This window comes from Adiantum capillus-veneris, chromosome 6 (assembly GCF_014529385.1).
Source record: "Adiantum capillus-veneris isolate H3 chromosome 6, ASM1452938v2, whole genome shotgun sequence".
Lineage (NCBI taxonomy): Eukaryota > Viridiplantae > Streptophyta > Polypodiopsida > Polypodiales > Pteridaceae > Adiantum > Adiantum capillus-veneris.
This window is the reverse complement of record NC_140936.1, coordinates 165,189,888-165,206,309: the sequence shown is the minus strand read 5'-3', so window position 1 is coordinate 165,206,309 and position 16,422 is coordinate 165,189,888. Positions and strand designations below refer to the sequence as shown.

The window sequence follows — 16,422 nt, the reverse complement described above, 5'->3', positions numbered from 1 at the left end:
CAAGAGTGGATATCATCAGATCTGAATCCCCAACCTTTCGAACTACTTTTGGGTTATTTGAGTTTTTGATGATGCCTTTTGGCTTAACCAATGCTCCTGCGACATTTAACCGAATGATGGACAGGATTTTTCAAGAGTACAAGCTATTTGTTGGCACTTTCTTTGACGACATCATTGTTTTCTCCAAGAATGATGCAGAACATAGAGATCATCTGCTTCAGGTCTTTCAGGCATTACGAGATCACAAGTTAGTGATTAATGCAAAGAAAAGTGAATTTTTCTACCAGAGATACACTTTTTGGGACACATTGTTATTAGCGGGAGTGCAAATGGATCCGGCCAAGATAGAGACTATCCGGATTGGCCCGATTTGAAGAATGTCCATGAAGTTAGAAGCTTCTTGGGACTGTGTTCGTACTACAGGCGGTTCATTCGAAAGTTTGCAGAGGTTGCTTCCCCTTTGCATATCTTGACACAGAAAGAAGTCCCTTTCTCGTGGGGACCCACAGAGGTGACTGCCTTTCAGACATTGAAAGAGAAATTGACTATGGGACCAGTTTTGACTTTGTCGGACTTGCAGAAGTCATTTGAAGTATATTGTGATGCTTGTGGTCATAGTCTGGGTGCAATCTTAATGCAAGAAGGCCATGTCATTGCTTACGAGAGCCAATTGTTCTCAAGGCCGGAGATGATAGCACAGATTTATGGGAAAGAGCTTTTGGCGGTTATCCATGCTCTTACTCAGTGGCGGCATTACCTACTCGGAGCAGATTTTACTGTCTTTACAGACCATCAGAGTTTGCGCTACTTCTTGTCACAGAAGCAGCTTTCGGAAAAGCAAATGCGGTGGGCGAACATCTTGTCACAGTTTCACTTCCAGATTGTCCATGTGCAGGGACAGAAGAATGTGGTGGCAGATGCTTTGTCTCGGAAGCCGTTGGTTCTGGCTATTTCCGTGATACATCATTGGAGCTTCGAGGATATGGTCGATCAGTATGCCACAGATACAGATTTTGCAGATATTTTCACACAGATACGGGATGGGGAGACAGTAGCCGGATACTCCATTAGGGAAGGCTACTTGATGAGAAAAACCATGTTGTGCGTTACACAACCGTTGAGGGAAAAGGTTATGACTAAATGCCACTGTCCACCTTTTACGGGTCATCGTGGCATTGCTACCACCATGAAGGGGGTAGAGAGATACTTCTTTTGGCCGAGACTCAAAAAGGATGTGGAAGAGTTTGTGCGCAGTTGCTTAGTATGCCAAAAGGTCAAGTTTGACAGGCATGAGGCACAGGGATTGTTATAGCCTTTACCCATACCCACCCGCCCCTGGGAAAGTATTGCGATGGATTTCATTTTTGATCTCCCGAGAACACAGAGTGGTCACGATGGTATCTCGACTGTTATTGACAGATTTAGCAAACAGGCTCATTTCATTCCAGTAAAGAAAACAGTCAAGCCGGATCACTTAGCGAGACTGTTTGTGCCCCACATCTTCAGATTACATGGCATGCCTGAGATGATTGTCTCCGACAGAGACCCCAGATTTACGAGTTTGTTTTGGAAGACAATTTGGGAGAACATTGGCACGCAGTTGCAGTTCTCGTCATCGTTCCACCTGCAGATTGATGGGCAATCTGAGATTGCGAATTCAGTGGTTCTAGATTTATTGAAGTCTTATATCTCAGATCAGAAGACTCAATGGGAAAAGTACTTACCTTTGGTGGAATTTGCCTACAATAACACGATACACTCTTCGACGGGGAAGGCGCCATTTGAGATTGTTGAAGGTGCTGCAAAGGTTCCACCCTTCCTAAGCACGAAAGATAAAATCTTTGAAGTGGATGAATATACAGGAGATTTGGATACGGCTTTTGCCAAGGTTCGCAAGACTTTGCAAAAGTCTCAAGTACGACAGAAAAAGGCAACGGATCGCTATCATCACGATTTGAAATTGAAGGAGGATGATTGGATGCTCGTACGTTTTGAGAAGGCACGCCTCAGAAAGAAACAAGGAAAGGAGGGGCTTTTTCCAAAGCTTAGTATGCGATACTACGGCCCTTTCCAGATCACTGAAAAGATAAATGATGTCTCCTTCCAATTGAAACTGCCAGATACTTGGAAGATTCACAATGCATTCCATGTGACTCTCTTGAAACCTTTTAAGGGTGATGTGCTTGATGATGGGGAGCCTGATGAGCAACCCGAAGTGGAAGAAAACGAGGAGATCCTTGTTCCTAAACAGATTTTGGCACATAAGGATACGAAGAATAAAGGTAAAGTCCGAAGGCGGTTCTTGGTTAAGTTCAAGAACTATCCTGCATTGGATGCGAAGTGGATGGAGGAGGAGGACCTAGCAGATACTCCTCAGATTGTGAAACTTTACCTCGATGCTTTTGGTTTAGCATAGTCTATTCCAAACGGAACCCAGAATTCAGCTTGGCCGGAGATCTGGTGCAGTGGGATGCACGAGGGGAGTCACTCCGCTCCTTTGTCAACAGATGCCTTGATTTAGATACTAGAGTCACTGATGTCTCTTTGAGCTTCAGGGATACTGAAAGCTGACAGTATTCTGTTGTATGACTTTAATGAAATGGAATTCCTGATTATGATACTGATTTGTTCTTGACTTCTCTTAAGTGCAGGAACTGATAGACGAAATGAAATGATTGCAGCATTTTGGTCTGATTGATCTCGAATAGACATGGTTGCAATAGGGGTTAGTCAATCGGACATCGATGAGGTCCCGATTGGACCTAGATGCGATTGCTAACTACATTGCCGATAAATCATGGTCTAAGATCCGAATGAATGTTGAATGTTATGTGATGTCCTGTCCTGTGATGTGACTGTCGATTTGGTACATGTGCTAGATATGTGTTCCTAGTACGTAGGTACTAACAGTCAGTGTCTACTAAGACGGTTTATGGCTTTTGTCCGATCGATTACAATGCTTTCAAGAGAGGGGTATGTCACAAAGTGATGACGTGGCTACCGACAACAGAAACCCTAATTTCTACCAAAAACCCTAAAATTCTTGCAAACCCTAATTTCTGCCAAAAAAACCCTAATTTTTGAAACCCTAACCCTAACCCTACCTGCTGGCTGAAACCCTAAGTAGCTGGAAACCCTAAAAGTAGACGCTAATGCCACGTGGCAACAGCGTACGGACTTCCGGATTTTACGAAAGTGAAAAGCAACCCCATGGGCGACGCAAATTGGCCAAGAAAGAGAGGGATTTTACTCTCTTGTGAGAGAGAGAGAGAGAGAGAGAGAGAGAGAATTTTCATTGCTTTTATTTTGAAAGCTTTTGGGGCTCTGCTTTTGGGCATCCCTTGTAATCTTTATATACGCGGTGAGGGCCTCACTTCTCAAGGCATCTCGACGCAAGTGAAACCCTAACCGCTCTTTGTACTCTGACATTGATTTTAATACATAAAGAAATACCGAAAGGGGCGCCAGTCTTTGGGGCCAATATCTCTAGGCACGGAACTCCGTCAGGCCAATGCAAATCTATTGTGATCTGTGAATTGTTTTAAAGTGGTTATTTCGTGCTGTCGCGATTGATTCATGACTTGGAGTGTCCAAGTCTGTTACATCGCACCTAAACTGCAAGGGAACACTAGGGGAGTCTCGTGAGAGCCTTGGGATGCGTGTACATGCTTTTGGGCACCCGACAGTGAAAAACGGAGAATTACAGCCCGCTAAATTTCTGTGACAACTCACCAGAAAGCTTCTGGATAGCAAGGGAATCTGCCCTAGACAGGTACTTTTGACCTACAGGGGTTTTTGCACCGTTATGCTACCGAAATCAGGTCGAAAACCGGCGTTTTCAGCCTTCGCCGGGTTTGGACAGCTTTGTGAAAGCTTGTGCTAAGTGGTTGGATCGTCTACCTTAATTTGAATCAAGATACCGAAAGGGGCGCTAGTCTTTGGGGCCTACAGGGTGTCGGTCTCGTGTGCGCAATGACATTCTAGTCGTTGGACGCATCTATGTGTTCTGTTTCCTTCTCAGTGCTCTGTGTAAGATTAACAGGTAATTGAAATAGTACCGCCCTCTACGTTGTACAGGCCGGTTATAGAGAACCTCACGAGGTCGGGCGGCAAAGTGCTAAAGTATTCAGACACCTGTTTCGCATTCAACTTTCTTCTTGTGCACAGGCTGTCTGAATGTCAAAATGCGGTTCGACACGTCTTCATCAGTGATGAGTTCACCACCTCCCCCTATGCAAAGACAGTTGCAGGGATTTTGTGCAAGGATACGGCAGAGGATCTTGAGTTCTGGAAGGAGCTCAAGAGTCTAGACGCACAGGTAAAACCGGTGGTTCATTTGCTTCGAGTTTTGGATAGCATGGATCCTTGCAAGGAAAAGCATGATCGAGCAGCTTACACAGCTTGAGCCGAAAGTAGAGCGATATGAGGAGATCCATGCGCTTTGCAGCTCGAGGTGGAATTCATATGCCTCTTGTAACAGACTTGGACACTCCAAGTCAAGAATCAATCACGACAGCACCAAATAAACACTTCAAACAATTCACAGATCACAATAAATTTGCACTGGCCCGACGGAGTTCCGTGCCTAGAAATATTGGTCCCAAAGACTGGCGTCCCTTTCGGTATTTCTTTTTGTATTAATCAATCATCAAAGTACAAGAGAGCGGTTAGGGTTTCACTCTCAGACTCTGCGTCCAGATCCTCTGAGAAGTGAGGTCCTCACCACTAATTTAAAGATTACAAGGGATGTCCAAAAGCAGAGCCCCAAAAGCTTGAAAGCAAAAGCAGATTCTCTCTCTCTCTCTCAATGAGTCAGTAAAAAGCAAGTTCTCTTTTTCTCTCTTTCTCCCAAATCATAGCAAAAAGTTGAGATTTGCGTCGCTCAAAATTTCCACCAAAAAAAAAAAAAAAAAATCCACCTCCACGATTTCCGAAAATTAGGGTTTATGACAGAAATTAGGGTTTGCAAGAATTTTAGGGTTTCTGTTGTCCGTAGCCACGTCATCACTTTGTGACATACCCCCCTCTTGAAAGCATTGTAATCGACCGCGATTACACCTGCAAAACCGACAAAAGCCATAAACCGTCTTAGCAGACACTGATTGTTAGTACCTATGTACTAGGAACACACATCTAGCACATGTACAAAATCGACAGTCACATCACAAGAAATCACCAGACATCACGGGACATCACATGACATTCAACATTCATTCAGATCTTAGAGCATGCTTTATCAGCAATGTAGCTAGCAATCACATCTAGGTCCAATCGGGACCTCATCGATGTCCGATTGACTAACCCCTATTGCAACCATGTCTATTCGAGATCAAGTAGACCAAATTGCTGCAGTCATTTCGTCTATCAGTTCCCGCACTCAAAAGAAATGAAGAAACAAATCAGTATCATTATCAAAAATTCCATTTTCATAAAGTCTTCTAGCAAAATACTGCCAGCTATCAGTATCCCTGAAGCTCAAAGTGACTTTAGTATCAAAATCGAGGCATCTGTTGACAAGGGAGCAGAGTGACTCCCCTCCTGTGCATCCCACTGCACCAGATCTCCGGCCAAGCTGAATTCTGGGTTCCATTTGAAGTAGACTATGCTAAACCAAAACATCGAGGTAAAGTTTCACAATCCGAGGAGTATCTGCTAGGTCCTCCTCCTCCATCCACTTCGCATCAAATGCAGGAAAGTTCTTGAACTTAACCAAGAACCGCCTTCGGACTTTACCTTTCTTCGTATCGTTATGTGCCAAAATCTGATCAGGAACAAGGATCTCCTCGTTTTCTTCCACTTCGGGTTGCTCATCAGGCTCCCCATCATCAGGAACATCACCCTTAACAGGTTTCAAGAGACTCACATGCAATGCATTGTGAATCCTCCAAGTATCTGGCAGTTTCAATCGAAAGGAGACATCATTTATCTTGTCAGTGATCTGGAAAGGTCCGTAGTATCGCATACTAAGCTTTGGAAAAAGCCTCTCCTTTCCCTTTTTCTTTCGTAGGCATACCTTCTCAAAACGTAAGAGCACCCAATCGTCCTCCTTCAATTTCAAGTCGCGACGATGGCGATCCGCTGCCTTTTTTTGTCGTTCTTGAGACTCCTGCAAAGTCTCGCGAACCTTGGCAAAAGGCGTATCCAAATCTTGCGAATATTCATCCGCTTCAAATATCTAATCTTTCGTGCTCAGGAAGGATGGAACCTTCGCAGCACTTTCAACAATCTCACATGGCCTCTTCCCCGACGAAGAGTGTATCGTGTTATCGTAGGCAAATTCCACCAGAGGTAAGTTCTTTTCCCATTGAGTCTTTTGATCCGAGATACAAGACTTCAATAAATCTAAAATCGCTGAATTGGCAATCTCAAATTGCCCGTCAGTCTGCAAGTGGAACGATGACGAGGACTCCAGCTGCATGCCAATGTTCTCCCAAATTGCCTTCCAAAACAAACTCATAAATCTGGGGTCTCTGTCGGAGACAATCGTCTCAGACGTGCCATGTAATCGGAAAATCATCGTGATCATTTTGTGTTCTCGGGAGATCAAAAATGAAATCCATTTCAATACTTTTCCAGGGGCGGGTGGGTATGGGTAAAGGCTTTAACAATCCCTGTGCCTTATGCCTGTCAAAATTGACCTTCTCGCATACTAAGCAACTGCGCACAAACTCTTCCACATCCTTTTTGAGTCTCGGCCCAAAGAAGTATCTCTCTACCCCCTTCATGGTGGTAGCAATGCCGCAGTGACTCGTAAAACGTGGACAGTGGCATTTAGTCATAACCTTTTCCCTCAACGGTTGTGTAACGCACAACATAGTCTTTTTCATCAAGTAGCCTTCCCGAAGGGAGTATCCAGCTAATGTCTCCCCATCCCATATTCGTGTGAAAATATCTGCAAAATCTGTATCTATGGCATACTCATCGACCATATCCTCGAAGCTCCTATGATGTATCGCAGAAATAGCCAGATCCAACGCCTTCCGAGACAAAGCATTTGCCACAACATTCTTCTGTCCCTGCTCATGGACAATCTGGAAGTGAAATTGTGACAAGATGTTCGCCCACCGCATCTGCTTTTCCGAAAGCTGCTTCTGTGACAAGAAGTAGCGCAAACTCTGATGGTCTGTAAAGACAGTAAAATCCGCTCCGAGTAGGTAGTGCCGCCACTGAGTAAGAGCATGGATCACTGCCAAAAGCTCTTTCTCATATATCTATGATGTCATCTCCGGCCTAGAGAACAATCGGCTCTCATAAGCAATGACATGGCCTTCTTGCATCAAGCACGCACCTAGACTACGACCACAAGCATCACAATATACTTCAAATGACTTTTGCAAGTCCGGCTAAGTCAAAACTGGTCCCGTAGTCAATTTCTCTTCCAATGTCTGAAAGGCAGTCACTTCTGTGGATCCCCACGAGAAAGGGACTCCTTTCTGTGTCAAGATATGCAAAGAGGAAGCAACCTCTGCAAACTTTCATATGAACCGCCTGTAGTACGAACACAGTCCCAAGAAGCTTCCAACTTCATGGGCATTCTTCCAATCGGGCCAATCACGTATAGTCTCTCTCTTGGCCGAATCCACTTGCACTCCTGCTGCTGAGACAAAGTGTCCCAAAAAGTGCATCTCTGAAGCAGATGATCTCTGTGTTCTGCCTCATTCTTGGAGAAAACAATGATATCATCAAAGAAAGTGCCAACAAATAGCCTGTGCTCTCAAAAATCATTGTCCATCATCCGGTTAAATGTCGCAGGAGCATTGGTTAAACCAAAACGCATCACCAAAAAAACTCAAATAACCCAAAAGTCGTGCGAAAAGTTGTCTTGTAGACGTCTTCCGACGCAATTCGGATCTTATGATATCCACTCTTCAAGTCAATCCTGTTAAAGCACGAGGATCCCTGTAACCTGTCGAGTATATCATCGATCCTAGGAATCGGAAATCTGTTCTTGATGGTGATTTTGTTGAGAGCTCTATAATCAATGCACATTCTCCAAGATCCGTCTTTCTTCAAATCCAACAACAGTGGAGAGCAGTACGGTGAAGTACCAGGCTAGACCAGACCCTTTTCCAAGAGATCTTTTACTTGGTTCATAATCTTTTCAATCTGTACTCGGCTCACACGGTAAGGTGGCCGGTTCGGTGACGTGCTTCCAGGTATCAGGTCAATGATCTGATCTTCAATCCCTCTAAAAAAAGCAATTGGGATGAGTGTGGAGAAAAATCTTGGCGTTCTTTTGTTTAGGTCAAAACATATTCAACCTTTTTCCATCGTTCACTTCTCTCCCAAAAGAATGAGTAAAGAAACTGAAGTTCATCAAGTACAATCTTTGAGCCCTTCATTTGTCAAAGTCGCTTTCTCGGCCCGATAGTCAACCACGGCATAGTTCTGGTGGTACCAAGGGATTCCGAGTAGAACGTCACTCACGTGCCCTGAACACCCCTGTCATTGCAAACAAAGTTTGCCAATGCTCGGTGTAATGGCAACATCCCACCCGGGTGCCAGTCGAACTACCTCCGCCTGCGGCGTCAAACTGTCAGGCGTAATTCCAAATCGAGCCGCCAATTCCAAGTGAAAAGAAGTTGGCCTTGGCTCCTTCAAAAGAGCTTTCCGATCCTTCACTTTGCCCCAAACAAAGAGGCAAAGTTTGTACTTTCATTCATTTGATTCGGTGCAAGTCCCACGCCATGTGGTACCAGTTCTGCTTTTCTATCTGCCTTTTCTGCCAAGTTCCTCAACTGCTCTCGAACTCTCAGGCCTGTCGTCGTTCTTATTCTTTTTACGCCTTTTTAGGGCACTTCGCGGAGATATATCCATGTTCCCCACATCCAAAGCACTTCCCCTCTCTAATGAAGCGAGCTTTCTCCTGAGGAGTAAGCTTGGGTCGTGCATCCTTCTTCTCTGGGTTGCTCTTTTTCCTTCTACTTTCATTCCCAGAAGTCTGTTCTGCTCGTTGTGTCATGGCCTCATCTGCGGGGTAGGTCAGACTACCAGAGTGAATGGCAAAGCCCGGCTTCGCATGACTCATCAACTCCTGAATAGAAGCTCACTTCTATTCCAAGCAGTGATCTCGGATCTCTGTAGGTAGACCCAAGGTAAACCGCTCAATCTGTTCTCTAAACGAGATCTTCTTGAATGAAGAGGCAGGTAGAAAAGATCTCCAGAATCTTTCACAATAAGCATTGATTGTATCTTTCTTGGTCATCCGAAGATGGTTCCAAGCAGCTCGTACATCTCGTTCATATTCTTGCGTCAACCAAGATGCTTTGAATAGCGTCCTCCCGCGAAAGCGATGTCAAACTGCTGTATAAAAGACAAAGCCTTCGAAGCATCTGAGTAGTATCAAACTTGATCGAGTGGCCACCTTCCTTAAACTCTCCGACTTTCTTGCTTTTATCTTCGAGAAGTCATACTAGTTGGCTTTGTAAAAATTCTTCTTGTTTGAATAAAAGTTTCCGTCATCGGAATCTAAGCTGTCTATAGACAAGTTCTCAGTAGAATTGTCAGTCTCTCGGTGAGATTTAGCCTTCTTTGCCTTTCTCTTGCCCTTTCCGAAGCGTTGCTTCTTGCTTTGCTTTTTACCTTTTCTGTCTTCTTTGCTCGAATCCGAGGAGCTAGAAGAACTGGAAGAAGAAGAAGAAGAAGAAGAATTGAGTACTCCTTCAAATCGAACACGCTTCTTCTGTTTCTTTGCCTTGTCAAAAGTCGATTGACGACCCAAATAACCTGGAAAGTCATTGCTTTTCTTTTGCTTTTTGCCATGCTTTTTGGCTTTCTTCTGTGCGTCAAAAAGCTGAGCAATCCGTGCATCAACCGCCTCTTCTGGTTCCTTCTCTAAATATTGTTTGGGATCAGAAGGTTTCTTGAAAGTAGATTTCGGGGGTGGTGTAGTGGTTTTCTGCCACTGTGCATGCACTTCCTGAAAAGAAGTCTCGCTCATATATTTTGCCAATTTCGGATCCTTTGCAAAACTGAGCATCATCTTTGTTGTGCATCGCCGATCAATTGACGACGCTTCATCTCTCTTTGCTCCCCCTGAGTAGGCCGAGGCAGGCCATACTCTCTGTCTGAATCTTCGTTGTGATCCCAACCCGCATCTCCAGATGCAGAGGGAGTCGACTGATCCTTGCGTGAAGCCATAGGTGCCGCGGAAAAAAAATTGGGGATCGGATTTCCCATAGAAGAGAAATCGGCCGTGCTCTGATACCACTGTAACAGACTTGGACACTCCAAGTCAAGAATCAATCACGACAGCACAAAATAACCACTTCAAACAATTCACAGATCACAATAGATTTGCACTGGCCCAACGGAGTTCCGTGCCTAGAGATATTGGCCCCAAAGACTGGCGCCCCTTTCGGTATTTCTTTTTGTATTAATCAATCATCAAAGTACAAGAGAGCGGTTAGGGTTTCACTCTCAGACTCTGCATCCAGATCCTATGAGAAGTGAGGCCCTCACCACTAACTTAAAGATTACAAGGGATGCCCAAAAGCAGAGCCCCAAAAGCTTGAAAGCAAAAGCAGATTCTCTCTCTCTCTCAATGAGAGTCAGTAAAAAGCAAGTTCTCTTTTTCTCTCTCTTTCTCCCAAATCATAGCAAAAAGTTGAGATTTGTGTCGCTCAAAACTTTCACCAAAAAAAAATTATTTTATTTTTTCACCTCCGCGATTTCCGGAAATTAGGGTTTATGGCAGAAATTAGGGTTTGCAGGAATTTTAGGGTTTTTGGCAGAAATTAGGGTTTCTGATGTCCGTAGCCACGTCATCACTTTGTGACCCCTCTCCTTTACACGGGACAGCGTACATGGTGGATCCAGAGTTCAAAGGTGCAGGGCAAGAGACAAATAGAGAAGTAATGAGCCAATTTACAGAGATCTTAAACAAGATGGTTCTAGACAGAGATGGGCAACGCATTGTCAGAGATCAGTTGAGACAGTACAGAGAGATACGGGGGTCATTTGGCAGTCCAGATGCTCAGATTGATCGCAGGTAGATAGGTTCAATGCTATGGTGGGAGGACTATGGCTATGATGACCCTAAGCTTCAAAGATTGGCGATCCGTACTCTCAGCCAATCAGTTAGTACCTCATGCATGGAGCAATTGTGGAATACCTTTAGCCACATTGCTTCCAAGAAGAGAAATCGGCTTGGAGTGGAGAAGGCAAATGATCTTGTCTTTGTCGGAGCAAATTTAAAAATGCTTTGTAAGAGTACAGATAAAAAGACAGATCCTTTTACACAGTGGGAGATGGAGCAAGAGGCTCCTCAGGCAGGTGGAGATGCACATCCTCCAACACTAAGTACTTCATCTGTGGGCTGAGATCGAGCCGGACCTAGAGCTCGATGATGAGGAATGGGAGGATATGATTTACAGCTGCTACTACGAATTGGGAGGCCTCTCAGGCTAACGGCTCGAGTCTTGAGTCTTGAGGCTCGAGAGTTGCGACTTTAGGACTTCCATTATCCTTACCTTTTTGTATGGCTACTTGAGCCTTGCCCTCTTTGACATTTGTAGCTACTAGCATCTTTATGGTATTTGTCACCTTCAGTCTTTTGGTATTGTGGTCACTGGTTTGGCCCCCTTATAGTCTCGACTCTCATTATGGTATATGTCACCTTTGGTTTTTTTGTAGCGCCTTGGCGGGCCTTGTTAGCCAGAATTAAGCGAAAAGTGTTATCTCAGACTTCTACTCTTGCCACTACTTTGAGAGCTCTAATCTATAATTACATATATTATTGACAATTGTGTACGGGCATTGTGTTTGTTCAATGTTGTGTATGTACTATGTACTCTGGGCGTCGCACATCCCAATCAAGTCATAATAAGATTGAATGGTCTTCGAATCGTGTTACTTGTGGGTATTAGAGTCAAAGGACTCTAGTACTACTTGTATTCAAACACATAACACTAAAAATAGCATTATTTGGGTGTTTTTTTAGCCTCCCGTTCCGCGCCATTCCCGTTCCGGACCCCTTCCCGTTCCCCCGTTCCGCAGGGAGGCCCGTCGCCGATAACTCTAGATTAATGTTCTCTGGAAAAAAGAACTTTTTTTTTTTTTGGGAAAGTAGTAATAAATTAACAAAAAAGAGAAAACAAAAGGAAGGATACAAATCCCAATAGTAGGGGTTGGGAAGGGGGAATACAAGGAGAGAAGGATGGGATTCTGCTGCTGCCATTTACATTTTTTAAACACCTGTGTTAAAGGAAGCTAGGGGAATCATTCATACAAAGCAGTACATAAGAATTGATCCTTTGAATGTCAAAGACCAAAGGGAAGTAGGGTTCAAAATGTTTGCCCTGAAATAGTCTCATTTCTGAAACTCCATAGGTGCGAGAAGAGAAGATCTCCATAGGTTCCAATGTGGTATGTCAAGATATTTGACATGGCTAATCAGCAAATCTCTGACCGTGATGGGAGTTGGGTGAAGAGAATGAATCTTCTGTTGAATAAACTTGAGACTCTTCTTATTACACGGACAATAGAAAAAAAGGTGTTCTAGTGTTTCTTCCTATTGATCGCATCTAGGACATAAGCCTAGGAGTTGCAGAAATCTCTTTGCTGTGGCACCAACCCACAAGGCTTTATGTAATATATGAGCCACATCAAAAAACTTAGCTTAATGGATTTTGGGAAGGCCCATAGACAGAAGAATCTGTATTGCCATTGTTTAATACTCCAGTTGAGTCCCCATCTATTGTTAAGCTTCTTCTTGAGACTGTTATCAAGCTTGCCTTTGGGGTTGTAGGACTGACCGATCACTTTGGAGATTGTCTTAAGAGACCTGGCTTCTGGACAAGCTGTGGTATTGATAACCAAATTTTTCTGCATAGTTTGGATTTTGATTGAAATTGCATCTGCAGCAGCATTAAACAGTCCATACTCCTAAATGATGGTAGGAGTGGACATCCATTTACAATCCTTATATACATCCTTCCAGCTCTGGATACCCGATCTGAATGATTTATGAGAGCTTCAAGTGAGTTCTAAAGAGAGCTTCTTTACAAGTTGACCACCCCACAAAGAGTCCTGCAAAAAAAAATATAAAGTTGGATGCCAGATGGGAGGAGAGGACAACCTCCTCCTTAATCTTAAACCAAGAGTTGTGTGCAGATAACAAGTAAAATCGATGATGATGGATGACGAATTCGGAGCAACGAGAACTCCAAAATGAACCTGATAACGATAAGTATCATGAATTTTTAAATGAATCTAATGGAAGAACCTCCAGTTTGTGAACAAATAACAAGATTAAGAATGAAATGATGATGACTTTGAAGCAATGAGGTCTAGCATTGGCTATTAGAGTTCCCGGAAGCCAGCGGGTTGAATCTGGTGTGGGATTGCACAAGAGGGGAGTTACTCCGCTCCTTTGTCACAGATAACCTGGATGGAATAAAGTCACCAATTTCCCTTTGGACTTCAGGGATACTGATGTGCTGACAATATTCTGCTCGATGACTTTATGAAAGAAGTACTTCGAAATGGGATTCTCCAAAATGGTTACTCGCACACAACAATGCTTGAGTGGAATATTGGCGAAATGATTGCAGCATTTCGGTCTTGAAAATCTCTATAGACATGAAGGCAATAAGGATTAGTTAATTTGACATCAGAGAGCTCCGGGATGGATCTAGATGTGATTACTAAATACGTTGCTGCTAGTCATGATCTGAGATTTGAATGAATTTTTATGTGATTGATTTGATCTGTCATGTGATGTCATGTGGCATGATTGTCGTCATTGTACAAGTGCTGGATTTGTGTCGTCTAGTGCGTCGGTACTTAGAGTCAGTGTCTACTGAACTAGTTTATGACTTATGTTTCATTTTGCAGGTGTAATCGAGGGCGATTACAATTCTTTCAAGAGGGGGGTATGTCACAAAATGGTGACGTGGCATGACCACTTGCTATCGTGGACAGACAATACGAACAGATGACGTGGCAGCATATGACACGGCAGCTGTACGGATGCCTGAAATTCGCGCTGACATGTCAACCGGCATACTGTACGGAATTCCGAAAATCACGCTAGTTGCTTTTTGGCAGTTTTTTAGGACGAGTTGCTTTGGTATCCCTTGTAAGAATAAAAGGACCCTTAGGGGCCTCACTCTTCAAAGCATCTAACGCAGAGGCTGAGAGCAGAGGACCCCTCCAAGGATTGTACTTTGTTCAAGCATTAATATAATAAAGAAATACTGAAAGGAGTGCCAGGCTTTGAGGCCACTACCTCTGGGCACGGAACTATGTCGGGCCTTGTCGACTCAAGTTTTAAAGTTGTGAATTCTTTTCAATGATTCTCTCGTCTGTCGTGTTGGATTCTCGTCTTGGGGTGCCCAAGCCTATGACAGTACACTTGGCCCTTCGGTTGGCACTTTAGTGAGTCCAAAACAAGACCTCAACTCGTTTGTGTGCCATCTCAATTGATCACCAAACTCGAGACTATAGACCTTCCTTGGAAACCCAAGCTAGGGTGTCAGATGGTGGTATGGGACATCCATCGTGGAGGTGAGGCAGTAAGTCAAAGTATCTACAAGCTCCTAGGCTCGAGGGTGAGCCAATAAGGCTCTATGGCTGGGAGGGGAGTTGGTTGTCTATTTTTTATGTTGTCCTATTTACAAGCAAATATTAAAGGAGGACTAATAACAATATCAACTCCATTATGCATGGTATGGGCTAAATATTACGACATCCCGACTAACGTCATAAGTGCCCAATAGTGGGTGTATACCTAGGTACCAATAGACATTTTCACTACCAATTCTTTCAAATGTAATTCCTACTAAGAATTGCTAAAACAAGCCTTGATTCACCACGTAGTATGTCAGCATATGCATTCCAAGAAATATGTTTTGAGAGAAGTACCGAATTGAACTCCGATTTTTCTGATTCCTCTCATAGCGTTAGAGTTTCACGCATTCATAAGCAGGAAATAGACCATAGATAATAATGAATTTTAAGACAGAAATTTCAATCAGGAAACATATCCCTCAAAATTGCTTAAACTTACCTCCCGAACAGCTGTGACTTCTGCATGAGCTGTTGGATCCATGTATTCAAGGACCATGTTGTGACAACTGACAACAATCTCATCCTTCAACACCACCACTGCACCAAAAGGTCCACCATGGCCACAATTCACACCTTCATAGGCTTCCTGAACTGCCTTATGGAGAAAATTGTAGTCCCTGTCTTGAACCTCTGCTAGTTTAAAACGAACTATACACTCAGTCAAACATGTTCTGCGAAAGGACGAAAGGAACAAAGAAGAATCCAGCGGATGAAGATAGATTTATTAATACACACCCTCATGATGACCAGCAAAGGTTGAGGCAACAGAAATAGTATTATCATTTCCAACGACTTTCACATCCACTGGGGAACACAACGATCACCCTCAAAAGCTTGACAGCACAGATCATATAGTAAAGAAAACCTTGTTCGCACTCACCAGTATCATCCATGACTCCGCCTAGAAGAAGAGAGAGTAACGTCGTAGGAACAATCCCAAGAGGCTCAAAGATATATCAGACGCGTCTTGAACTTAAGACCTGCCAGTCAAGAGGCAAATGGGGTGATAAAAGGGGGGGAAGGGACAACCAAAAAAGGTGTGCCTGGCATTATTCATACTACGATCATGAAATTTTGCTGCCCTAGCACACCAGGAAATCTCTTGCAGACATGCATGCAAGACACATGTAGGCCGTTGTTCAAGCATAAACCTCTAGCACGTCCATATTAATAAGCACTTGCGTCTGAGGCGCTATGGCATCGTTTCGAAATTGAACAGACGAGTGGGGTATATATACCCGCAAAAGAAAGAACAGAAACAACGCACGGCAAGCTTCGATGCGCCCTCTTCTCCTCGTCTGAGTTTCTCGCACACGTGTTTATTTTATGACCGGAGTAGCGCCCGCCGTGGAGACCCCGACTCAAGAGACGTAAGAGGGCTCCCCCATAGGCTCTCTATATCGGAGGGCCCTCAAAACTTTTAATAGTTGCATTTTAAGAATAACACATCCCTATAGGAAGCAAGCCAAGTTTTGAAGGGTCCAATTTGGGAAAAGGACAATGAGAAAACCTAGTGTAGGAGGTCAAAAGGTAGAGTCACCTACAATAGCAAGTCATTTCTTGAAAACAAGGGCCCTTTTGTATTTAGGGGGTGGTTGAAAGACCCCCGAGCCTAAAGGCGTTTTATAAATGTCCTACATTTTTGGAAAAAATAAAGGGTGTATGGGTCTACCTCTCAGGATTTAAAGAGCCCCTCAAAAGCACCTTTAGAGGGCCTATGGGGGAGCCCTCTAAGAGGATTAATGCTTAAGATTTGCATCAAAAGGCTTGTCGTCTTCCACTTCGTGATAGCAGTCGTCTTTTGAGCGGCCCTTATTTGCTTGCTGCTTTGTGGTGCTTTTGATTGGCCCT

General features: G+C 43.8%; 1 protein-coding gene across 5 annotated transcripts in view; it reads right to left on the bottom strand.

Moving 5' to 3' along the window:
- Positions 1-15,961, bottom strand: part of LOC147456652 (guanosine deaminase-like) — a 53,383-nt gene extending 37,422 nt beyond the window's left edge. For 2 of the 5 annotated variants that reach the window (XR_015188468.1, XM_086515080.1), the window contains exons 1-4: positions 15,810-15,961; positions 15,452-15,551; positions 15,307-15,375; positions 15,011-15,201 (exon numbers count right to left, since the gene is read on the bottom strand). Coding sequence is in view for 4 of the 5 variants with exons in the window: in XM_086515080.1 (XP_086371206.1) it covers positions 15,011-15,201; positions 15,307-15,375; positions 15,452-15,464 (273 nt within the window). In the remaining variant the exon portion in view is untranslated. Of the gene's footprint in view, positions 1-15,010; positions 15,202-15,306; positions 15,376-15,451 lie in introns of all 5 variants that reach the window. The other 3 variants (XM_086515082.1, XM_086515083.1, XM_086515081.1) reach the window with 3 other exon arrangements.
- Between the last annotated feature and the right edge of the window lie 461 nt (positions 15,962-16,422).